At 36.5% G+C, this 26,869-nt stretch overlaps 1 protein-coding gene across 2 annotated transcripts in view; it reads left to right on the forward strand.

The window, feature by feature from the left end:
- The window catches only part of CENPK (centromere protein K), a 55,921-nt gene that overhangs the window by 371 nt on the left and 28,681 nt on the right, over positions 1-26,869 (forward strand). For both annotated transcript variants that reach the window (XM_027520433.1, XM_027520432.1), the window contains exons 2-8: positions 9,255-9,407; positions 11,746-11,802; positions 16,528-16,600; positions 20,614-20,660; positions 25,861-25,943; positions 26,041-26,139; positions 26,473-26,599. In XM_027520433.1, the coding sequence (XP_027376234.1) occupies positions 9,291-9,407; positions 11,746-11,802; positions 16,528-16,600; positions 20,614-20,660; positions 25,861-25,943; positions 26,041-26,139; positions 26,473-26,599 (603 nt within the window). In that variant the 5' untranslated portion in view covers positions 9,255-9,290. The remainder of the gene's footprint in view (positions 1-9,254; positions 9,408-11,745; positions 11,803-16,527; positions 16,601-20,613; positions 20,661-25,860; positions 25,944-26,040; positions 26,140-26,472; positions 26,600-26,869) is intronic.

Here is a 26,869-nt window from a genome sequence, read left to right on the forward strand (position 1 = left end):
TTCTTTCACACACAGTCTGAAGAAGATAATGAGCGCTTGTTACTGTTGGGGTTGAGCGGTGGGGCTGGGGAGTGGGGAGGGAGGGACTGGGCAGAAATCCAGTCACGCCTAAGTGGCCCAGGCCTTCTGGTCTAGGTTTCCATCTCTTAGTGGATTTCTGGACTTAAGCTCTCTTATTTGAAAAGAATTTTTTTTATTGTGGTTAAAAAAAAAACATATATACAAAATTTACCATAAAAATTGAGATATAATTGAGGTATATTAGTTTCAGGTGTACAGTGTAATGATTTAATGTTTGTATGTTGTATGTATTGGGAAATGATCACCACAGTAAGTCTAACATCCATTACTATACATAGTTACAAAATGTTTTTTACCCCCTGTGGTGAGAATTTTTAAGTCTTCTCTTAGCAACTTTCATATATGTTTTCATATAGTATTATTTTCTGTAGTCACCACGCTGTACATTATATTCCCATGACTTACTTATTTTGTAACTAAGTTTGTGCCTTTCAACCCTCTCCACCCATTTGCGTGCCCACCCCTGCCCATCTTTGGCAACCACCAATCTGGGTGTTTTTTTTTTTTTTTTAATCTGTGAGCTTGTCTTTTTTATTATTATTTTTAGATACCACATGTAAGTGAGATCATATGGTATGTCTTTCTCTGACCGACTTATTTCACATTGCATAATGCTCTCAAGGTCCATTGGTGTTGCCAGTGAGGAGATTTCATTCTTCTTTATGGCTGAATAAAATGTACTTATATATGTCTGTCTATTTTGTATTGGATTATCTTTATTCATCAGTCGGTACACATTTAGGTTGTCCTTGCTGTTGTAAGTCATGCTGCCATGAACATAAGGCTGCATATATATTTTTAAATTAATGTTTTCGTTTTGTTTGGATAAACACCCAGAAGTGGAATTGCTGGATCATATGGTAGTTCTGTCTTTACCTTTTTGAAGAACCTTTATAATATTTCCCATAGTGGCCACACCAATTTATGTTTTCACCAACAGTGAACAAGGAAATTCCTTTTTCCCCACATCCTGGCCAACACTGGTTTCATAATTGCCACTCTAACATCTCATTGTGTTTTTTTTTTAATTAATTAATTTATTTTAATTGGAGGCTAATTACTTTATTGTAGTGGTTTTTGCCATACATCAACGTGAATCAGCCACAGGCGCACATGTGTTCCCCATCCAGAACCCCCCTCCCAGCTCCCTCCCCATCCCATCCCCCAGGGTCATCCCAGGGCACCAGCCCTGAGCACCCTGTCTCATGCATCAAACTTAGACCTGCGATCTGCTTCACTTATGATAATATACATGTTTCAACGCTACCCTCTCAAATCATCCCACCCTCACCTTCTCCCACAGAGTCCAAAAGACTGTTCTTTATAGGGTCATAGTTACCATCTTTCTAAATTGCACATATATGCGTTAGTATACTGTATTGGTGTTTTTCTTTCTGACTTACTTCACTCTGTATAATAGGCTCCAGTTTCATCCACCTCATTAGAACTGATTCAAATGCATTATTTTTAATGGCTGAGTAATATTCCATTGTGTATATGTACCACAGCTTTCTTATCCATTCGTCTGCCGATGGGCATCTAGGTTGCTTCCATGGCCTGGCTATTGTAAACAGTGCTGCAATGAACATTGGGGTACACGTGTCTCTTTCAATTCTGGTTTCCTCAGTGTGTATGCCCAGCAGTGGGATTGCGGGCTCATATGGCAATTCTATTTCCAGTTTTTTAAGGAATCTCCACACTGTTCTTCATGTGGCTGTACTAGTTTGCATTCCCACCAAGGCTGTAAGAGGGTTCCTTTTTCTGCTCACCCTCTCCAGCATTTATTGTTTGTAGACTTTTTGATAGCAGCCATTCTGACTGGTGTGAGATGGTACCTCATTGTGGTTTTGATTTGCATTTACTTGATAATGTTTAGTACTTTTTCATGTAACTGTTGGTCATCTGTATGTCTTCTTTGGAACATTTTCATTTTTAAGTCATATTACTTTTTGGTATTGACTTGTCTGAGTTTTTCATGTATTTTGGATAGTAACCACATATCAGATATATGATTTGCAAATATTTTCCCCCATTCAGTTAGTAGTTGCCTTTTCATTCTGTTAATGGTTTCCTTTGCTGTGCAGAGGCTTTATAGTTTAATATAGTCCTACTTGTATATTTTTGTTTTTTACCAAACTCCCCAAATCACCAAGACCGATGACAAGAAAGTTGCCACTTATGTCTTCTTCTAGGAGTCTTAGAGTTTTAAGTCTTACATTCGAGTCTTTTAACCATTTGGAGTTAATTTTTGGGTATGGTTTCATTCTTTTGTGTGTGGCTGTCCAGATTTTCCAACACCATTATTGAGAAGACTCTCCCTGTCATATATTCTTGGCTCATTTGTCATAAAATTAATTGACCTTATATGTGTGGGTTTACCTCAGGGCTCTTTATTCTGTTTTGTTGACCTATGTGTAAAATTTGCCATCTTAATCTTTTTTATCCAATAAATCAGATCAGATCAGTCGCTCAGTCGTGTCCGACTCTTTGCGACCCCATGAATCACAGCATGCCAGGCCTCCCTGTCCATCACCAACTCCCGGAGTTCACCCAGACTCACGTCCATTGAGTCAGTGATGCCATCCAGCCATCTCATCCTCTGTCGTCCCCTTCTCCACTTGCCCCCAATCCCTCCCAGCATCAGAGTCTTTTCCAATGAGTCAACTCTTCACATGAGGTGGCCAAAGTACTGGAGTTTCAGCTTTAGCATCATTCCTTCCAAAGAAATCCCAGGGCTGATCTCCTTTAGGATGGACTGGTTGGATCTCCGTGCAGTCCAAGGGACTCTCAAGAGTCTTCTCCAACACCACAGTTCAAAAGCATCAATTCTTTGGCGCTCAGCTTTCTTCACAGTCCAACTCTCACATCCATACATGACCACAGGAAAAACCATAGCCTTGACTAGACGGACCTTTGTTGGCAAAGTAATGTCTCTGCTTTTGCATATGCTATCTAGGTAGGTCATAACTTTCCTTCCAAGGAGTAAGCGTCTTTTAATTTCATGGCTGCAGTCACCATCTGTAGTGATTTTGGAGCCCAGAAAAATAAAGTCTGACACTGTTTCCACTGTTTCCCCATCTATTTCCCATGAAGTGGTGGGAACAGATGCCATGATCTTTGTTTTCTGAATGTTGAGCTTTAAACCAACTTTTTCACTCTCCACTTTCACTTTCATCAAGAGGCTTTTTAGTTCCTCTTCACTTTCTGCCATAAGGGTGGTGTCATCTGCATATCTGAGGTTATTGATATTTCTCCCGGCAATCTTGATTCCAGTTTGTGTTTCTTCCAGTCCAGCGTTTCTCATGATGTACTCTGCATGTAAGTTAAATAAGCAGGGTGACAATATACAGCTTTGATGAACTCCTTTTCCTATTTGGAACCAGTCTGTTGTTCCATGTCCAGTTCTAACTGTTGCTTCCTGACCTGCATACAAATTTGTCAAGAGGCAGGTCAGGTGGTCTGGTATTCCCATCTCTTTCAGAATTTTCCACAGTTTATTCTTGTCAAATGGTCTCCCTAAAACACTTCCTCCAGAAGCCCACTCAGAAGGCATCTTGTTGCCTGTTTCAAACCAGATAAATTGCTTCTTTGCTTTTGCTTTGTCGTAGACCCCAGATGGGCTTTCCTGGTAGCTCAGCAGTAAAGAATCCACCTGTAATGAAGGAGTCACAGTAGACATGGGTTTGATTCCTGGGTGGGAGAAGATCCCCTGGAGGAGGGCATGGCAGCCCACTCCAGTATTCTTGGCTGGAGAATCCCATGGACAGAGGAGCCTGGCAGACTACAGTCCAAAGGGTTGCAAAGAGTCAGGCACGACTGAGGCAACTTAGCACGCACACACGCACAGACCCGAAATACAGTGAGGTAACTGCCCATAGGAAATACTTGTTAAAGGTTCCCCTCGCCCCTAAATTTTAAATTCCCCCTGACTTCCCCGGTGGCTCAGTGGTAAAGAGTTTACCTGCCAATGCAGGAGATGTGGGTTCCATCCCTGGGTGGGGAAGATACCCTGGAGAAGGAAATGGCAACCCATTCCAGTATTCTTGCCTGGGAAATCCCACAGCTAGAGGAGCCTGGTGGGCTACAGTCCATGGGGTCGCAAAAGAGTTGGACAGGGCATAGTGACTAAACAACAGCAACAGCAAATTTTAAAGGCTCCCATTATTTGACATGTCCTAACTAGAAATTCTCATTTCTTCTCTGCCTTCTGATCTAATCACACCAGTTTCTTCTGTGTCTCACAAATTTTTCATGTTCATACTTGGTCTAATCTTGCTTTTAATTCTTTGAGAGAGTATCTCTATAGCAAATCTAACCTTCATCTTTACAGTTTCTCATAATCGTTGTCATTCTAGGGAGCTAGCACTGTGTACTGAGCACTGTACTAAGCCATTTGTTCTTCTCAGTAGATTTCTCTGATCTTCGATATAGTTAATTCTGAAAGCACTTGCAGTCTTTATTGTATAATTTACTACCTTATAGCACTTGCAACTACCTGGAGAAATTTCAGATATTTAGTTGTCCATTTATTTATATTGTCTCTCTTCATTGAAAATGTATGCTGCATGAGGACAGACTTCATCTACACAGTTAGAACCACAGTGTCTGACAAATGGCCCACATTAAGATAATGTGTCAGATAAATAAATATAGCTTAGAATTACATGGGTACTTCCTATTAATTTATTTCATGTATATTATTCTTCCAATGATAGTATGAGGTTCTTTAATATTAAATCTTGGTTTTAGATTTTTTAAGTTTGTATGGCATAGTATCTCTAAATATAGCACTACTGTTCTTCAGTAAGTGACTCCAGATTGTAATACTGAGGACTTCAAAATATCTGAGGACGTGTTCTCTTTATAGAAAGGTAGATTTAAGGGTATATGTTTGGGGAATGATAAATTTAAACCCTTGTGTTAGTCACTCAGTCGTGTCCGACTCTTTGCGACCCATGGACTGTAGCCCACCAGGCTCCTCGGTCCATGGAATTCCTCAGGCAAGAATACTAGAGTGAATTGCCATTTCCTTCTCCAAAATTTAAATCCTTAAGTATTCTTATTTATTTGTTACATTGAGTTGTACATTCAGCTAGCTTGTTGAATATCTATACATATACATGCATGCAGAATTTTACATTAATTTTTCTCACTGATAATGTATTTTATTGGCTAGTATTCTGCAAGATGGGGAAGGATCAATTTGCACTTAATTTCTAAATTAAGGTATATTTAAAACATATATAATGTTTGATTTTTTGCTTAAAAATTTTCTAAAATTGTTAATGACTGTTTATAGCTTTGTGAACTTAACTATCTTTTGTGTATAGCAAGGAAGATTTTTAGTGTAAACACATTTGGATATGGCATAAATTGTTTAACCAACCTTCTACCAGTTAACATTCATTTTGTTAATGTTAGTAGCCAATACTGATACAATTCTTTATATGCCAGGGACATTTCTAAGAACTTTGCATATATTAACTCAGTTAATTGTCATAACAATCCTATAAAGTAAGTAATACCGTCTTCGTTTTACAGATTAGGAAACTGAGGCATCGGCAATGTAAGCGACTTGCCGAAGGTCATCAGGCTTGTAAATTCTGAAGCGAGAATTTAAACCAGGACAGTCTAATTGGAGAGTTCACTCACATGAGTGTTATTATTGATAATGTTGCAGAAAGCATACCAATGTAGACTTATGCAAATATATCTGTAGGATTATTCCTGGGAGTAGAATTTCTGATTCAAAAGATAAATACATTTAAAGTTGTAATGGATATTGCTACTATCCTACAAAGGGATTGATCTTCAGACAATGCATGCCTGTTGTTTTACACTCTTGCCAATATTGTTTTTTTTAAATTAATTTTTCATTATTGCTTGTCTGAATGAAAAAATAATTTTAATTTGCATTTTTATGACATGGGTAAGGATAATGCATTTTTCTATATAAAATGTAATTCTTTTTTTTTTAATTCCTCATTTGTTTTCTTTACTCATTTCTATTTTAGTGTTTTTATTGTTTGCCTTCTTATTGCAAAATAAATACAGATACGAAAAACCTCACACAAAATAAATATAAAATTTATAAATTATTATAAGATGAATACCCTTATTACAATGCAGATCAAGAAATGAAATGTTGGTAATCATTGCAGAAGTCTCTCCATTTGGCTCATCTCAATCACAGCCTCCCATCTTCTTTTACCTCCTCTTTCTCACTATCCAAAAGTAATTAATATCCTGACTTTTATAGTGGTCATTTTTAAAATTTTTTCTGATTTGTTGTTACTTTTTTCTATTAATTTGTGAGCATTCATTATTCATTAAGAAATTAGTTCTTGGATGCCAAGTATATTACAAATTTCTTTATTAAGTTTTTGGGTTTTAACTTTTAACTTTTTAATGATATCTTTGTCCATTCAGAATTCTAAAAATTTTATATAGTGATTTTACTTAGTTTTGTCTAGAAAGGCCTTTCCTCATCTAAGATCTAAAAAAATATTTTTTCCCTGTTCTTTATGGTTTGGATTTTTTGAGGGATGGAGGAGTACTATAAAGATTGAGGCATATATCTGTGCTCATTTTTCCTCACAAAAATTGCACATTTGTTAAAAAGAATGAGGAAAGTGTGTATGGGCCAAAATATATCTGGAAAAAAAAGCAATATATATCATAGGTCCCTGAATGTGTGACTCTGGAAAGGTTTTGTGTTCCACTGTTCAGTTGCCTATCTATGTGCTAATTGAACACTATCATAATTAATATAATTTTTTAAAAATAAGTTTGACAACTGGTAAAACAAGTCTTCCCGTCTTAATCTTTGTGAGGATCTTGACTGTATTGACCATCTGCACTTCCATATAAATTTTAGAATTAGCTTGTCAGATGCCACAAAAAGAAATGAAAACTTTTGAAATTTTGAAATAATATTGAATAGATCAACTTGGAAAGAATTTTATATCCTTAAAACATTGAGTCCTCCAATCTGTGACATAACTTTACGTATCTTTAAAACTCTCTATTGATAAATAATAGATCTTCCAAATCACCTGGCCTCTCTATTTCTTGACCTCCTTTCCTCCAGTGATTATATTCTCTACCTTAGCTTAGCTACTCACTCCTCTGGTCATACTAATTTAGACTTTGTCTTTCTTTCATTTTGTCTCTGTTTTTACCTGTCCTGCTACACTATAGACGAAAACGCACAAACACGTTCTACTTTCACTTTAAATTCATGCCTACTAACTTCAAGTGGGCTTTAATGTTACCCAGTTATCCTACTATTTCACCCTCTTCCACTCTTTTATATATGTATTTTATATATTTTTTTCCCTTTCTTAAATCTCCACTGCATTTTTCCCATCTTCTTTCATAGCTGATGACCTTAGTTACCACTTCACTAATGAAAGAGAAGCAATCCAGACAGAACTTACATAAGCTTACATATTTATTCATCTTCCTGTATCTTTGCCCCTAATATTCTGCCTACCTTTCCATTAAAATGGATGAACTGCATGTACATCTGTCTTAAGCCAATCCCTCTACTTGTGCATTAGATCTTTTTTTTTATATTATTATTATTTTATCTATTTATTCTGTACATTAGATCTAGTTATTCTTTTTTCCTCTCCTTTCTCTTTTGCATTAGAATGTTTGCTTCTCTTACTATGTCATATAAAGATGCTATATTTCATCCTACTTTAAAAAAAATTATAACTTTCTTGACCTTGTATCTTACTGCAGCTGGGACCTCGTTTCTTCCCTTTAGAGAAAAAATTCTTAAAAGTGTTTTATATACTGGATATGTTCAATTCTTTGCCTGCTGTCTCTTGAATCTACTTCAGTCAGGCTTTCACTTCCATGATTCTCTTGAAGCTACTTTTATGAAGGTTAACAGTGACCTCCATTTTTGTTATTTACTTCAATGAAATTGTGTGACACATTATTCCAAAACTTATGTAATAGGGGCCGGGCAGGTGCACAACTGTTAGGGCGTGGCCATTAGCACGGTGCTTAGAAGTTGTGCTCCAACACTGGTCAGTCTTTCAGTGGTCTTCACAACAGAAAGTGCAGTGAAGTGGATCTTGGGCTTCTCTGCGGCTTCTCTCCAGCTTCTCCAGGCCCTCCGGTTTCAGGCTGGTGGGTGAGCTGAGGGGCCAGAGTACAGGCTAAGGGCTGTGTCCTGTAGAGATATAGAGCCCTCACCTTGAAGCATCAGGGAACATATCCCCTATCCCCGCCTCTGTGATCAAATGACCTTGGCAGTATCCATGGGTCACAGTGTGTGGGACCTGGCCCTAATTTGGGTGGACTGAGGGCAGGCTGGGTCTTGGGCACCTTGTTCCCTCAGTGATAATGACTGGGCAGAGTCTGGGAACCTGGCCCTGAGGGCCCTACCAGCTGAGAGCTGTCTCTTCAGCCAGGCCCGGGCACTGGCTGGAAGACCCAGGCTGAGTGCTGGATGGCTGCTCCCAGGCAAGGGAAATCGCTCATGTAGAGACCCCCCTTCTCTTAGCCTGGACCTTGGGGGGCAAAAGTTGAGCTTTGGGACTTTTCCCTCTCTTGTCAGAACAGGGAATAACATTTGCTTTGGTGGCGGTTTATAGAGACATCAACCTGTGACCTGACCTCAAGAACCAAGGACCTCTGACCTCATCTTGTTTTCTCTGCCTTACTCTGCTCTAATCACAGTGGCTTCTTTACTGCTTTAGGACACAGCAGTCATGTTACTTCCCCAGGACCTTTGTACTTACAGTTCCCCCTGCCTAGAGCCTCTTCTCCTAAATATCCATGTGTCTTACTTCCTTCTGTCTTTCGTATTTTTGCTAAGTTGTCTCATTGACCTTACATGACCACCTTGTGAAAAATGATGTTGCCCCTGTCTGAGCACTCCATATGTTTCTTCCTTGTCTTGCTTTTCTTCATAGTTCTTTAAACTGTTTGATATATAACACATATGTATAGTTAATCTTTTATTTTATTTATAGTTTATTTATATTTGTTTTAATCTTTTGAGTTTATATTGTTTTCCTCAAGTGAAATGTAACCTCCTTGGTTGGAGGAATATTTGCCTGTTTTCTTCACTGTTACATCTTTAGCTTCTAGGTGAGTATCTGGCAGGTAGTGGGTATCAATGAATATTGTTAAATGAATATTTTTTACTTTAGTTTTTCTTAACAAGGTTAACAAAAATCATAAGGCACATGTCATTGAATCAGCAAGATCTAGATCCAGATAGTACTACAGATGTGGAAGATGTTGCTGATGCTGAAGAAGAACTTGTTAAAAAATGTGAAGAAATGTGGAAAGATATGGAAGAAGTAAGTATCAAGACATAAAAGTGATATACTAATTAATTACTGTGAGGTTGAATTCCATTTCAGTAATAGATGTAAGAAAGAATTACACTGATTTCTGAAAGCAGTTATGCACATGTGCAGTTGTGTCGGACTCTCTGTGACCCTATGGACTGTAGCCATATGTGACCCTATGGACCGTAGCCATATGTGACCCTATGGACCTGCCAGGCTCCTCTGTCCATGAGATTTTCCAGGCAAGAATACTGGAGTGGGTTGCCATGCCCTCCTCCACGGGATCTTCATGACCCAGGGATCAAACCTGCATCTCCTGTGTCTTCTGGATTGGCAGGCGGATTCTTTACTGCTGAGCCACCAGGGAACCCTGAAAGCCATTATATTATATGATAAATACTTACATATTTTTTAGATTTATAAGCATTCATTTTAGAAATTTTATACTAGGTGAGCTGTAGAAAGAGAAGAAATTAGCAGTCCCTGTCCTCAAGGAGATTATCATCTAATTCAGGCAATCACAAATTATAATATGGTGGTAAAGTTTAAAGACTACACTTAAAAGGAGTACTAAGCCTAGCCCGAAGGTATCAAAGGTAGCTTTCTTAAAGAGGAAATAATACTGAATTCATTTCAAAAGGATAAATAGGAGTTAGCCTGTGAAAGTGGGAGAGGTATACAAAGTAGAAAGAACAAAATACATAAATGTTGGGAGAATTTAGAGAACTCTTAGTAGAATAGTATGACATTTAAATTAGGAGAAGAAGGATTTGTAGAGTGAGACTGGAGAGGTAATTAGGGGCAAGACATGAAGGATTTTGTTGAATGAATATTATGGGGAACTATTAAAGGATTATAAACATGAAGTGGCATTATGAGATACCTTGTTTGAGGAAATAACTCTGGTAGTTTTGAAGAGGATGGAATGTAGAAAAATGAGACTACAGAAAGAAAGAAAGAATATTCAGGAGGCTCTAGTAGTGGTCCTGTAAGAAGTACTAAAGCCAGATGTCATTGCAATAGAAGAATGGATTTAAGAGATACTAAGAAGATTGGACTAAAAGGACCTGGAGGTTAATTGTTGTGAAATGGTTATGGGGAATTACAGATAGTTTTAGGAGAAGGCAATGGCACCCCACTCCAGTACTCTTGCCTGGAAAATCTCATGGGCGGAGGAGCCTGGTAGGCTGCAGTCCATAGGGTCGCTAAGAGTTGGACATGATTGAGTGACTTCACTTTCACTTTTCACTTTCATGCATTGGAGAAGGAAATGGCAACCCACTCCAGTGTTCTTGCCTGGAGAGTCCCAGGGACGGGGGAGCCTGGTGGGCTGCCGTCTATGGGGTCGCACAGAGTTGGACACGACTGAAGTGACTTAGCAGTTAGATTACTAGCTTGGGCCATTGAGTGGTTAGTGGTTTTATTTTCCAAGACAGAGAATATAAAGAGTAAGAACACTTTATACTTAATGGGGTTTGAGTGAAAATATGAATTAATTTAGAAAATTTGATTGAATTATATGTACATTTTCTGAGTTAATGAGATAGAATCACTCTGGTGCACTATAGTATGCTGGTAAAAATTTGTTATACTCAAAATTGTGTAATATATGATACAGGCCATAGACATTTTTTTACATCTTATTCCCAGTAAAATTTTACATTAAGGCAGGTTAATGGTTTTTTTATTTTTTCCTTTTTAAAAAAATTATTATTTTTTGAACATATATCCTTGGTACTCTGTGATTACTGAAATTTTAAGATACTCTGTGTTGCTTTTGAAATATTTTCAATATAGAATTTTGAATTTAAAAAATAACAAAAAAATTTTTATGGAAAAGTATTGCAACTAGAAATAAGCACAATTAACATTTAAGTTGCCCATATTTTTACTTAGATATAATCACTATTAACAATTGTGAATTCTTTTTCAATAGCATAGTAGCAATGTCTGCTGATGATTTTATTTTCATATGATTTTAACTGTCTTCTTACCTTTTTTGTTATCTTTCTGTACTGCTTTCCTCCTTGTTCTATTATTTCCCATTTTTCCATTATTTACTTTCTAATTCACCCTAGCTATTAGTTTTTATTTTTCTTATGCTCATTTTTTCATTCTGTGTTGAGTCAAGAGTCCACTTGTACTTTTGTTGTGTTCATGTTGGGACCTGTTTGGCTTCCTTCTTGATCCTCTTGCTTAGGAAGTAAGGATTTTAAAGATTGTTCTCATACATAAGATATTTGTATATTGTTTTAGAGGAATATTACATTGGTATAAAAGGATAGAGGAAAGAAATTGTCTATGGTATATAGTGTGTGATTTGTTTTTCTTTTCTTTTTAAATCAAGTGTCAAAACAAATTATCACTTACTGGAACTGAGACGCTCACTGATTCAAATGCTCAGGTATGATTCCTTTTGTTCTTCCTAAAAGTAGAATACATTGTGTTTTAGGTACAAAATGTGTTTGTATTTATGCCAAGTATAACATTTTTGTTACTACCTATATTCTTAATGATTTGGAAAGTTTTCTCCTCTTTCTGATTTAAGAGAAATATTCTAAAAACTTTTTGAATAATCTGTTATAAGTAAATTCTTTATTATTTATGTTTTAACAACTACACGTGCATTCAGCACAGAGTGAATTGCTCATTGGCTGCTATCGTGATACCTTGTTAAAAATTAGAACAAAGACTGTCCTATGTTGTGTTAGGTGCAGTAGCCACAGTTATTTACTTTCTGTGTGGAATTTTGACTAATTTTACCCTAAGCTTCATAAAAGGATTAAACTATTCATCTGAATAATCAAAGACCTGTAGAATTAGCTTAGAAATATACCAGTGGTTCAGTGCAACAGGTTAAGAATTTAAAGTGTGACAGAGATGACAGCACAATCTTTGGGAAAGAGATGAATTAGTTAATAAATAATAGTGGTACAACTAGATATTCATCTGGAGAAAATAAAATTGGACTTCTGTCTTTTATTGTAGAAACATAAGTTTTAGATGAATTGCTATGAAAACCTAAGAAAAGCTGGAGACTGTGCAGTCTTGGTAGAGACAGAAGAAAATGGCTTGGCTAATAATAGAAATCTAGACATGGTAAAAGAATTTAGATGCATTTGACCATATAAAAAGCTAAAAATGTTTTTAAAATAAAAATTCTAAGAACAGAGTTAAATATGCAAATAATTCCAATGAAAGTTCTCCAGAAATACTGGGAGCATGTCAAAAGACATTGGAACCTATTGAAGGCACTCAGCTGTCCATATTTGGTATCATGTGAGCATCAAAAAAAATAATGGCTTCAGTTGATTATAACAATATGAAAACATTAAAATCTATGAGCATAATACTCCTCAGTGATAAATGAGAATGAATGAGAAAGAGACAAGAAAAATGCTTATTTGTCACTTTGAAAAGTGCCTATTATAGCAGAGCTTTGAAAACTGGTCATAAAAAATTAAATCATCTTTTGTAAAAGGTTTGTATCCATCAATAAGTAAATAATGTTCTTTTGTACAGGGTAAAACTGAATATTATATTTGGGAAATCATTGTACAATAAATAAATTATCTGGTTTCCTTGGGAAACATGATTCTTTTTTTGTAGAAATTGAGACCTTCTGAATCAGAATCACTAGTGATGAAGCCTGTAAGATTCCTGAATGATTTTCGGGCAATAAGCCAAACATCAGTTTTGAGGGAAGTGCTCAGGTAGTGGTAAATAATCAGTATCCTGAGATAGTCAGTAATAGCATTATCCAAAGAATCCACAAAATGTCTTTTCCTATTGTGTTGGGGGTCTCCCACATTCCTCCCAGGTTTGATGCTGCTGCTAAGTTGCTGCAGTCATGTCCGACTCTGTGTGACCGCATAGACGGCAGCCCACCAGGCTCCCCTGTCCCTGGGATTCTCCAGGCAAGAACACTGGAGTGGGTTGCCATTTCCTTCTCCAATGCATGAAAGTGAAAAGTGAAAGTGATGTTGCTCAGTCGTGTCCGACTCATAGCGACCCCATGGACTGCAGCCTACCAGGCTCCTCCATCCATGAGATTTTCCAGGCAAGAGTACTGGAGTGGGGTGCCATTGCCTTCTCCGGCAGATTTGATGGTTCTCTACAGTTATTCAGAGGACTCAATCTATAGTCATCATATTCATCACTGAGATTTATTGCATTGAAATGATACAGAATAAAATTAGCAAAGGGAAAAGAAACATGGGTTGAAGTCTAGAGGAAACCAGGCATGAGCTTTCAGGACCCTTTCCCAGTGGAGTCACAAAAGACATACTTAATTACCCCATTGAGTTGTGAAGAGTGTGAAACATTGTCTACCAGGGAAGCTTATTGGAGACTCAGAGTCCAAAGTTTTTTGTGGGAGGTAGTTACATAGGCACCCTTTTGCCTGTCAGTTATCAAAACACCAGACTCTTAGGAGGAAAGCAGGTGTTCAGTATAAATTGTATTTTCTCACAGTTTAGGCACAGAGAGCCACTCTTATCAGATTGGTGGGAACCTACTTAAGATCCAGGTTCCTAGATGCCAGGGGCCAACCTTGCAAGCAGGCTTTTAAGGATAATTTCAAGCTTGCTTAGTTTATTCTTTTCAGCATATCTATTCATTTCAAAAACTTCAATATTAAAGCTCAGTCCATTTTCTAAAGGAAGAAATTAGATTTTTAAATGGGAAAACGGTAGGATTTCTCAAATTTAAAAAAAATCACTTTAGAAATACTACTCTTTTCTTTGTTAGAAAGGGTTTAATTTTATAGCAGTATCAGATGTAATTTGTGTATTTGCCTTAGCTGAGCTTTAAAAGGTAAGAGCTGAGTTTTATCAGTATGCTGCTGCTGCTGCTAAGTCGCTTCAGTCGTGTCCGACTCTGTGCGACCCCATAGACGGCAGCCCACCAGGCTTCCCCATCCCTGGGATTCTCCAGGCAAGAACAGTGGAGTGGGTTGCCATTTCCTTCTCCAGTGCATGAAAGTGAAAAGTGAAAGGGAAGTCGCTCAGTTGTGTCCAACTCTTAGCGACCCCATGGACTGCAGCCTACCAGACTCCTCCATCCATGGGATTTTCCAGGCAGGAGTACTGGAGTGGGGTGCCATTGCCTTCTCTGTTTATCAGTATAGTATGAGGTTAAATTATATTTTTTAATAGGTTAAAAAATGAGTGTCAGTAATTTTATGTATTTTGATCTAATATGTTCAGGAAAAGTGATATAGAGTCCTTATCATTTTGATAGTTTTGCCTAGTTTAAACTCTACTTTTTAAGAATTTGTTATCCTTTTATAGTTATAATAATAATTAGCATTTATAGTGACTTTATAGTTCTCAAAATCTTTTTTACATTCTTGTTTAATTATCTCTAAGAAAATTATGTTAAACTCTTCTTTGGCAAAAAATTTGTAATACCTGTAGATGCATTTTATATAATTAAGGAAATATTTCAAAGAGAGTAGGTTTTTCCGTCTGACTATTCAACAGCCAATGTTATGATCCAGGGTAGGGTCTTTAAGCTTCCCGATCTGTATTTTAAAGATTGATTAAACAAGAGTGCTTGAGGGACTTACCTGGTGGCGCAGTGATTGGAATCTGCCTGCCAATGCACGGGCTATGGATTTGATCTGTGGTCTGATCTGTGGGTCCAGAACTAAAATCCCACCTGCTGGAGTGCAACTAGACCCTTGCACTGCAGCTACTGAAGTTAGCGCACTCTAAAGCCCGTGCTCTGCAACAAGAGAAGTTCCTGGTCCCTGCAACTAGAGAAAGCCCAAGCTCAGCAACAAAGAGCCCATGTACCACGGCAAAGACAAAGCACAGCCAAAAATAAATACATAAATTTTAATTATAAAAAAAAGAGTACTTGGTAACTTTTAAATATAGTTATTACAGGAATACTTATTGCTTGCCTTTTAAAAAATATTTATTTACTTAATTTTTATCTTTGTGTTGGGTCTTCTGCTGTGTGAGGGTTTTTCTCTAGTTGTACAGAGCAGGGGCTGCTCTTTAGTTGTGATATGTGGGCTTCTTGTTATGGTGGCTTCTCTTACTGTGGAGCATGGGCTCTAGGCACACAGGCTTCAGTAGCAGTGGCTTGAGAGCTCTAGAGCACAGGCTCAGGAGTTGTGACACATGGGCTTAGTTGTTCTGTGGCATGTGGGATTTTCCTTCACCAGGGTTTAAACCAGCATTCCATACATTGCAAGGCAGAGTCTTAACCACTGGACCACCAGGGAGGCCTCCCTATTGCATTTTTGAAATGTAAGTTTTTGATCTATTTGACTACCTATAAAAATTATGTAGAAGAGATAAAAATGTTCTAAAATTTAAGCATGTGTTAGTCACTCAGTTGCGTCTGACTCTTTGCAACCCCATGGACTTTAGTCCACCAGGCTCCTATGTCCATGGTGCTTCCCAGGCAAAAATACTGGAGTGGGTTGCCATTTCCTTCTCCAGAAATTTAAGCATACATACATGTTAATTTTATGGTCTAATTTGGTAACAGATTTATCACATAGATTTGTAATTTATCAAGATTAAAATGATTGGAATCACCTAATATCAGAAACATTTATTCTAATTTATTTTTGGCTAAAGGGATATACAGTTTACAAACTTTGGTATAGTAAAACTTTTTTTGTGTGTGTATGTGTGATTTGTGGAATAAGTCTCATTTTATAATTATTTTTTATATATGTATTTAAACTATAACTGCTCAGTTAAACTAGTTGCAGTTTTTCTAAAAGTACATAGAAAGGGGAAAAAAGAGCATCTTTCAAGCAAATTTGTCCCAAAAAATTGGCAAGAAATAGCATTTTTTTTTAAAGAATATTACTTCAGAGAATAAACTTAATGTACTTAGGTTCTTTTAGGTTGAATAGTGAAATTAGAAATGATCATTTTTAGGACTGTATTGCTGCTATAATGACAATTTATAGTCTATAATTAATGTAATTTAAAGGAAAATTATGTTGGGAGTGATAATTTTTTATAGTTTAGATGGCTGTTACATTAGCCATTTTATGGACTTGTATTAAAGTATTAAGACTGTTTACACATTCATCTATGAATAGATATGAATATTCCATAGGAAATAACTTTGTTTTATTCTCTTCTTTTTTTTAAAATAGCTGTCATTATTAATTATGCAAGTGAAATGTTTGACTGCTGAACTTAGTCAGTGGCAAAAAGAAACTCCTGAAAGTAAGATTCTTATTTTTAGATTTGTATTTTTATAAATTAATGTTGAATTAATTTAATGATCACGAGAAGAATTCAAGATGTATTTAACTTTCTTGAAATTGGTCTAAATTCCATTGCTATAAGGAAGTCACCTTATTTTTCTTTTTTTACACACAGAATTTCATACTTCTTTATTATTATAGATGAGGATGTCTGCCTCACATTAGAATATAGTAATCTTGATTACAGAGACTTTATTATAGCCATCACTTTATCCTCATAGACACTATTTTATATGCTCAGTAGAAACTGTATTGTTTCCTAATGAATTAAACTTAAATAGTGGAAGAGAGAAATTATTTTAGATACTTGCATTAAAAGCTGCATACATTTTATGTTGCCTTTTGATTTGTCCAACGGTATTTTCGCCTTTAGTTGAGAAACAGAAAATTACTTAAAAATCTGTGGTTATAATACCCAGCTAGGAGATATTTTTCAGTTATTAAAGGTTGCATTCTTTTAAGTGGTATGTATGTCTGTATTCAATCTTCTATATGGATTGTACTCTCTTTTTTCGTTTAGGTCTCCCTTCTGCTTTCTTCTACCTCTCTGTCTCCTCTTTCTTAGTTTCCTCTCCATTTTCTTCCAGTTATCAGGATTCTTTTTTCTCATTCTCTTCCTAAACAATTTTATCTGCATTCTTGTTTTAAACTGTTAGGTTGATGCAAAAGTAATAGCAGTTTTGCAATGTTGAACTTTGCCATTTAATATTTGAATATAATCTTAAATAAATGTGGTTATATTATACATTGAATGTGCATTTCTAGCTTTATGGTTTTTTTGCTAATGACATTACTTGCTGTTTATTTTATATTTATTTTAGACTAGGGAAATGGTGTTAGACAAAAAGGAAATTCGAGTGATTTTTCTTATATGAGTTCAGAATGGTGATGAAGCAGCAGAGATAACTTGCAGCATCAACAATGCATTTTTCTCAGGAACTGCTAATAAACATATAGTGCAGTGGTGGTTCAAGAAGTTTAGCAAAGGAGATGAGAGCCTTGAAGATGAGGAGTACATGGCTGGCCATCAGAAGTTGACAACTAGCTGAAAGGATCATTGAAGCTGATCCTCTTACAACTACACAAGAAGTTGTGGAAGAACTCAATGTTGGCCATTCTATGGTTGTTCAGTATTTGAAGCAAATTGAAAAGGTGAAAAAGCTCGTTAAGTGAGTACCTTGTCAGTTGACTGAAAGTCAAAAAAAATCATCGTTTTAAGTGTTTTCTTACTGTACTCAACTACAATGAACCATTTCTCAATCGGATTGTGACGTGTAATGAAAAGTTGATTTTATATGACAGCCAGTGATGACCAGCTCAGTGGTTGGACCAACAAGAAGCTCCAAAGCACTTTCCAAAGCCAAATTTGCCCCGAGAAAAGGTCATGGTCACTGGTGGTCTGCTGCTGGTCTAATCCACTACAGCTTTCTGAATCCTAGTGAAACTATTACATCTGAGAAGTATGCTCAGCAAATTGATGAGATGCACTGAAAACTGAAGCACCTGCAACTGGCATTGATCAACAGAAAGGGCCCAATTCTTCTCCATAACAACACCTAACTGCACAGCATACAACCAGTGCTTCCAAAATGTTTGGAAGTTATGATGTTTTGCTGCATCCTCCATATTCACCTGATTTCTTGCCAACGGACTACCACTTCTTCAAGCATCTTGACAACTTTTGCAGGGAAAACGCTTCCACAACCAGCAGGAGGCAGAAAATGCTTTCCAAGAGTTTGTCAAATCCCGAAGTCCAGATTTTTATGCTACAGGAATAAACTAACTTCTCATTGGCAAAAATGTATTGATTATAATGGTTCCTATTTTGATTAATAAAGATATGTTTGAGCCTAGTTATAATGATTTAAAATTCACGATCTGAAACTGCATTTATGTTTGCACCAACCTAGTATGTTCATGCCAGTGTCCACCATTGTTTTATGTCTTCTCTACCATCTAGTAGTCTTTTTAATTCCAGCACCTCTGATATGTATGTATGTACAATTATGATTTTAATTTATATTCAACCGTGTATCTTGTTGCCTCCTCCAGCATTATATTGGGCATCTCAAAGACCACGTATACTCTGCTATTAAAATGTTGGTGTTCAGTGCTTTTTGCTTCTTACTCTATTTCAACATTATATTTTTCTGCTCCTATTTTAATGTGTTATGTCTGTATTAATGACTTCTATATTGGTTTGTTAGTACTGCCATAACAAAGTAGCATGACTGAGTTGCTTAAACAACAGAAGCTTTTTTCCCCCCCTCACAGTTCTGGAGGATAGAAGTCCAAGATCAAGGTGTTGGCAGGGTTGGTTTATTCTGAGCCTCTCTTCTTGGCTAGTAGACTGCCTACCATCTTCTTCCTGTGTCTTCACATGGTCACCCATCTGTGTTCTAATCTGTTTGTATAAGAAAGCCATTCATAATGGAGTAGGGTCTACCCTGTTGACCTCATTTTAACTTAATTATGGTCCAGCCCCAATACAGTCATGTTTGAGGTACTGGAACTTAGGACGTCAAATTATGAATTTTGGTGGAGTGGGAATGGATGGAAGGATAGGGAGAGGACACAAAATTTCCACAGCTTTCATGTCTGTGTATCCAAAGCAGACTTCTCTGTAACATCACACTTGTATATCTTTCTACCTTCCAGACGTCTTATAATCTTACATAAAGACCTTGTACTGCCAGCACTGAACACACTGACTGGTTGGTCAAATACCCACCTTGCTTAAGGTTGTGAATCCCATAGACTGCCACACTGGAAAGATTTTAAAAATCTTTATATTCTTAGAGCCTGCCATATTGGTTGAAATGATTGTTTGAATATGAAGTGCTACTTTTGGTCACACTTGTCAAAAGGGAGATTTTTAAACTTTTTATTCTTAGAATCCTTTTCATTGTATAGCTATCCCAGGGCTGCCTATAATTAGTCCTATATAGTTCTACAGGGCTTATGAATTACATATCTCTTTTCTGTTAGAAAACCCTCTAGCATGGAAGAAAGCTTAGAAAGTTTCCAGTAGTATACCATTTGAGAAATTTTAGTAGCACTTTATTAGGAAAAATAAATTTAGTATAAGAACTGAACTTTTGTAAATATAAGGATTTGATTTTTAATTTATATTCATCAGACTGGCAGAATTTTTAGAAGAGTTTATAATATTTTTGCTGTTTCTTAGTCATTGCTTCCAGAAAATTAAAAAAAAGAATCTAGCATCCTATTTTAAAATTCAAAATACACATTTTCTTCTGTGAAATTCACTTTCTTGGGAATCTATCCCACAGAAATGAAAGAATCAGTGTATAAGGACATAAATAAAAGAATGTTTCCTGCATCATTGTTTTTTGAGGCTAAACTCTAGACACGAAGTTAGTGCTCAATCGGTAGTGAAATTGCTCAACACATTTGATGAATTTACCCTGTGGAATATGCATTGATTTAAAATTATGAATTTGACTTACTCCAGATGAATGAAACCCACACAGGATTTCCATATGGGTTTTGTTGAGTGAAAATAAGAGTAATGTGTATGATATGATCTCATTCTTGTAAAACCGGGAATGACAAAATTAATAACCCTTTTTTTGTATATGTACAAATATGCATAGACTGTATACATTGGATCTGTGTTTGTATGCATAGAATCATTTAACCACAGAGAAATATTTAAGAAACACACTGTAGCATATTAATTTTGTTTTTGATGGATTGGGAAAATAAAATAAGAAAAAAAAGCACTGAAAACAAAATGTGAAAATATCACATTTGTCTAATGTGATATATAATTTGGCTATATATATAAAGGTGTTAAAAATGTTTATAAAAACTGTACACATCTCATAAACATTCTATTGTATATAAATGAAAAGGGAAAGCAGTATCTTAGAAACTACAAAATCAAATTCTTGATTTTTGAGAAATAACTAAGCATATGTATAATTTTTGTTTGTTTTGTTCCTGTAGTGATTCCCCTGAATGAAGAAATTCTGGTAACGTTAGGAAAAGAAGAGGTAAGTCACTGAATGAATTTGTAGTGACCCAAAATACCTTATGACAAGAAGTGTTTTGGATAAGTTCATGCCATAGTGAATGAGATGAAACCACTTTAAAATTGTATTAATTATGTTTTATTGAATAGGATTCTTCAGATTTTTTGAATTTTGAATTAAATATATAAACTTTACTCTTGTATTTAATTTTTGTTGATTAAACTTCATAATAAATGCTAAAAGTTTACATATAACTAAATAATTATACATATATATCTGTCCTTAAAACTTAACATAAAGGTCAATAAAGATGTTTTTTAAAGCCTCAGTTTATTAGATCAAAGTTTAGGAGATAAGACAGAAGCAAATAAGAATTTTAAACAAAGTTGTAGAACATTGAAATAAATATCTATATTCTTACAGACAGACTCTGCCCAATAGAACTGAAGAAAGGCTTTGGATTTGAAGGAACCTGGTACTTGAAAATTCAGAGTTCAACTGTAGAGCTTAAAATAAGATTTCTTTAAAGTAAGAATAGACCACTAGGCCTTCTCTCTCTCTCTCTTGCAATCAAGTGGATAACTTTCACCCACACACCTGAAAACTGGAGGCATGTTATATGGAGACATTAAACTATTGAGGCTTTGACCCTAGCACACCAGGTTTAATAAGGTTGGTGTGAGGTCAAAAGTCAGAAAGTTCAAGTTAACATTTTTATACTGTGGTGGAAGTACAGCTCCTTCTCTTGATCTATCTATAGGGGTCCTTTGTTGTTGTTAAGTTGCCAAGTTGTGTCCCAGTCTTTGCAACCTCATGAACTGTACCATGCCAGGCTTTCCTGTTCTTCACTATCTCCCTGAGTTTGCTCAAACTCATGTCCTTTGAATCAGTGATGCCATCCAACCGTCTCATCCTCTGTCTCCCCTGTTCCTCTCGTCCTCAATCTTTCCCAGCATCAGGGTCTTTTCCATTGAGTTGGCTCTTCACATCAGGTGGCCAAAGTACTGGAGCTTCAGCTTCAGCATCAGTCCTTCCAATGACTATTCAGGGTTGATTTCCTTTAGGGGTCCTAAAGTATGGTATAAAAGTAGCCTCAAACTGGAGTTAAAATAATCTCTGGAAAATATAAATGGCCCTAGAAAAAAGGTCTATAATTATTCATACAGGGGGGTTCCCAGTGGAAAGCAGGATGGATGTTCATCAAAAAGTAATTTATGAATGGAGTTTGTTTTTGAGCTTTAAATGTGAATTACCAAATTTCACTCAATATAGTGTTGGAGGTCCAAGACTCAGCAATCACTCAAGACAAGAAATAGAAGGAATCCAAACTGGAAAAGAAGAAGTAAAACTATCACTGTAGATGACATGATATTATACATGGAAAATCCTAAAGACACTACTAGAAAACTACTATAACACTTCAGTGTATTTGGTTAAGTTTCAGGATACAAAATTAATAGAAAGAAACATATTACATTTCTCTACACTAACAAGGAACTAATGTAGACATGTAAGGCAGTCCAGAAAGAAACCCACACATTTTTGGTCATTTAATGTACAACAAAGGAGGCAAGAATTTACAATGGAGAAAAGACAGTTTCTTCAGTGAGTGGTGCTGGGAAAACTGGACATCCGTACATAAAATAAGACTAGAACATTCTCTAGCACCACATACAAAGTAAACTCAAAACAGAAAAGACAGACCAGAAGAGTAAGACAGAAAAGTAAGACCAGAAACCGGGTAGAACACTCTGACATAAATCATACCAATGTGTTTTTAGCTTTGTCTCCTAAGGTAAAGGACATAAAAGCAACAGTAAACAAATAAGACCTTATTAAATTTAAAAGCTTTTGTACAGCAAAAGAAAACTTCCAACAAAATGAAAAGACAACCTACTGAATGGGAGAATACATTAGCAAATGCTATGACTGATAAGGGGTTAATATCCAACTTATATAAATGACTTAAGTCAACGTAAAAAAAAGCTAGGACTTCCATAGCAGTCCAATGATTAAGACTCTGCATTTCCGCTGCAGGGGGCCTGAATTTAATCCCTGGTCGGGGAACTAAGATCCTGAATGCCTCATGGTAATACCCCCCCAAAAAGCAAAAAAACAAGCTGATTAAAATGATAATACCTCACGCTTGTCAGTATGACTATTGTCAAAAAGAATACAAATAACAAATGGTGAGGACATGGAGAAAGGGAACCCTCAAACACCGTTGGAAACATAAATTGGTGTATCCTCTGTGGAAAACAGTATGGCAGTTTCTCAAAAAACTCAAAGTAGACTACCATATTACCCAGCAACTCCACTCCTGGATATATATCTGAATAAAACAAAAATACGAATTCAGAAAGATACATGCACCTCATTGTTCATCAGTTCAGTCACTCAGTCATGTCCGACTCTTAGTGACCCATGGATTACAGCACGCCAGGTCTCCCTGTCCATCACCAAATCCCGGAGCTGACTCAAACTCATGTCCATCGACTCAGTGATGCCATCCAACCATCTCATTCTCTGCTGTCCCCTTCTCCTCCTGCCTTCAGTCTTTCCCAGCATCAGGATCTTTTCCAGAGAGTCAGTTCTTCGCATCAGGTGGCCAAAGTATTGGAGTTTCAGCTTCAGCATCAGTCCTTCCAATGAATATTCAGGACTGATTTCCTTTAGGATGGACTGGTTGGATCTCCTTGCAGTCCAAGGGACTCTCAAGAGTCTTTTCCAACACCACAGTTCAAAACCATCAATTCTTCGATGCCCAGTCTTGTTTATGGTCCAACTCTCACATCTATACGTGACTACTGGAAAAACCATAGCTTTAACTAGATGGACCTTTGTTGGCAAAGTAATGTCTTTTCTTTTTAATATACTATCTAGATTGATCATAGCTTTTCTTCCAAGGAGCAAGTGTCTTTTAATTGCATGGGTGCAGTCACCATCTGCAGTGATTTTGGAGCCCAAGAAAATAAAGTCTGTCACTGTTCCATTGTTTCCCTATTTGCCATGAAGTGATGGGACCAGATGCCATGATCTTAGTTTTCTGAATGTTAGGCTTTAAGCCAACTTTTTCACTCTCCTCTTTCACTTTCATCAAGAGGCTCTTTAGTTCTTTGCTTTCTGCCATTAAGGGTGGTGTCATCTGCATATCTGAGGTTATTGATATTTCTCCCGGCAATCTTGATTCCAGCTTGTGCTTCATCCAGCCTGGTGTTTCGCATGATGTACTCTGCATATAAGTTAAATAAGCAGGGTGACAATATACAGCCTTGACCACTCCTTTCCTGATTTAGAACCAGTCTGTTGTTCCATGTCCAGTTCTAACTGTTGCTTCTTGACCTGTATACAGATTTCTCAGGAGGCAGGTAAGGTAATCTGGTATTCCCACCTCTTAAAAATTTTTCATAGTTTGTTATCCACATAGCAAAGGCTTTGGCATAATCAGTAAAACAGAAGTAGATGTTTTTCTGGAACTCTGTTGCTTTTTTGATGATCTAGATGTTCAAGCTAGATTTAGAGAGAGAGCTTTCTTTTTTCCTAATACAGGCTTTTATGGTGTAAATTCTTATCTGAATACTTCTTTTGCTTTATTCCAGAAAGTTTAATCTTGCTTTTATTTTCAAATAGTTCATCATAATTTCTTACTTTTCTGAGGATTGTGTTTTTGACCCATGGATTATGTGCATCTTTATTTGTATTTTTAGTATCCAAATTTTCACATTTTTTTAAATAAATTTTTTTATTTTTAAGTCCATTATTGGACCATATTTGATGTGCTATCAGTGTTGTCTATATCATACCTAAAAATGCCATCTCTGCTCCTCATTTCTGTACTCTTGCTTTGACCTATTTTTATTGTATTTATCCCTCTCCGGAGTTTCAAGTTTGTTTTCTTCGTGTGGATTCCCTTCTTTGTAATCTGTTCACTTTTGCATCCCTGACTCCTTCAACAGTGCCTGGTGTTACAACTGATCAAGAAATATTTGTTGAATGAGTGATTCTCATCTGCGTCTGTTTAGTATAGTTTCCTTAGAAAAGAGACCTACCTAATATGCCTGGTTACTGAAAATTTTCCACTGAATTGCCTTTCAGTATGAAATTACAATTTATTGCTCAAAACCTCTTATATCTTTTAATTTAACAGTGAAATATTACATAGAACTGAGTTCAGTTCAGTTGCTCAGTCGTGTCCGACTCTTTGCGACCCCATGAACCACAGCATGCCAGGCTTCCCTGTCCATCACCAACTCCCGGAGTACATCCAAACCCATGTCCATTGAGTTGGTGATGCCATCCAACCATCTCATCCTCTGTCTTCCCCTTCTCCTCCTGCCCTCAATCTTTCCCAGCATCAGGGTCTTTTCAAATGTGTCATCTCTTTGCATCAGGTGTCCAAAGTATTGGAGTTTCAGCTTCAACATCAGTCCTACCAATGAACACCCTAGTTCAGTTCAGTTCAGTCGCTCAGTCGTGTCCGACTCTTTGTGACCCCATGAACTGAAGCACGCCAGGCCTCCCTGTCCATCACCAACTCCCAGAGTTCACTGAGACTCACGTCCATTGAGTCAGTGATACCATCCAGCCATCTCATCCTCTGTCGTCCTCTTCTCCTCCTGCCCCTAATCCCTCCCAGCATCGGAGTCTTTTCCAGTGAGTCAACTCTTCGCATGAGGTGGCCAAAGGACTGGAGTTTCAGCTTTAGTATCATTCCTTCCAAAGAACACCCAGGATTGATCTCCTTTAGGATGGACTGGTTGGATCTCCTTGCAGTCCAAGGGACTCTCAAGAGTCTTCTCCAACACCACAGTTCAAAATCATCAATTCTTCTGCGCTCAGCTTTCTTCACAGTCCGACTCTCACATCCATACATGACCACTGGAAAAACCATAGCCTTGACTAGACAGACCTTTGTTGGCAAAGTAATATCTCTGCTTTTCAATATGCTATCTAGAAAAAAAAAAAAAATGCTATCTAGGTTGGTCATAACTTTCCTTCCAAGGAGTAAGTGTCTTTTAATTTCATGGCTGCAGTCACCATCTGCAGTGAGTTTAGAGCCCAATAAAGGGATATATTTCCCTTTCAAAGACTTTTTTGCTAGCCTTTTTTTGCCATTGGTTTCTGAATGTATATCCTAGTATGTAAATTTCACTATTGTTCAGAGATATAACTATCTACAAGATTAAAGATTAAACAATTAATTTTAATTATTTTGTTCTAGTTCCAAAAATTGAGAAATGATCTTGAATTGGTGCTATCTACTATTCAGTCAAATAATGAAAAATTAAAGGAAGACTTAGAAAGGTATATTTATATTATAATTACCATTAGTCTTTTATATGTATTGAATTAGCATTAATGTTTTATTTGACTATTGTTTGTTTTTTTTTCACATTCAAAGGGAGCAAAAATGGTTGGATGAACAGCAACAGATATTGGAATCTCTTAATGTGCTACAAAATGAATTGAAACAGCAGGTTGTGACATTTTCTGAATCAAGGTATTGATTTTGTGTTCTAGGCTTTCAAAATAGGAGAAATTATTTCCTTTTTTATGTTATATGAAATGCATAGATGAAAAGTGGGTGAATTTTACCAGAAATTGTCTTACCCTGACCTTTACTAATTGTTAAAAGTTATATAATCTTTTATTAATAATTTGACTTTTAGTTTTCCTATGTTAAATAGACTATTTATCTCATAAAGCTAGTTATTTGATTTGAGCAATAAAGTTTGAACAGAGTGTTTGATTAATTTTATGAGTAATCAATTCTTTATACCTAAAGTATTTTATCAACAATTTAATTCTCTTAATTAAAATAAAATCTTTCTAGAATTTTTAATGAGCTGAAAACAAAAATGCGTGATATAAAAGAATTTAAGGAGAAACTCTTGGTTACCTTGGGTGAGTTTCTCGAAGACCATTTTCCTCTGCCTGATAGAAACGTTAAAAAGAAAAAGGTAAGTTGTAGAGAAGACATTCTTGTAGATATTCAGATATGAAATTGTTGTTGTAGGTTCAAATGTAAATTTTCTGATGAATTTTCTTGTTTAATATGCACTTCAAAGATATAAGTTTGCATCTCTTGTGGCTCAGACGGTAAAGCATCTGTCTGCGATGTGGGAGACCTGGGTTCGATACCTGGGTTGGGAAGATCCCCTGGAGAAGGAAATGGCAACCGACTCCAGTACTCTTGCCTGGAAAATCCCATGGATGGAGAAGTCTAGTAG

This window comes from Bos indicus x Bos taurus, chromosome 20 (assembly GCF_003369695.1).
Source record: "Bos indicus x Bos taurus breed Angus x Brahman F1 hybrid chromosome 20, Bos_hybrid_MaternalHap_v2.0, whole genome shotgun sequence".
NCBI classification, from domain to species: Eukaryota; Metazoa; Chordata; class Mammalia; order Artiodactyla; family Bovidae; genus Bos; species Bos indicus x Bos taurus.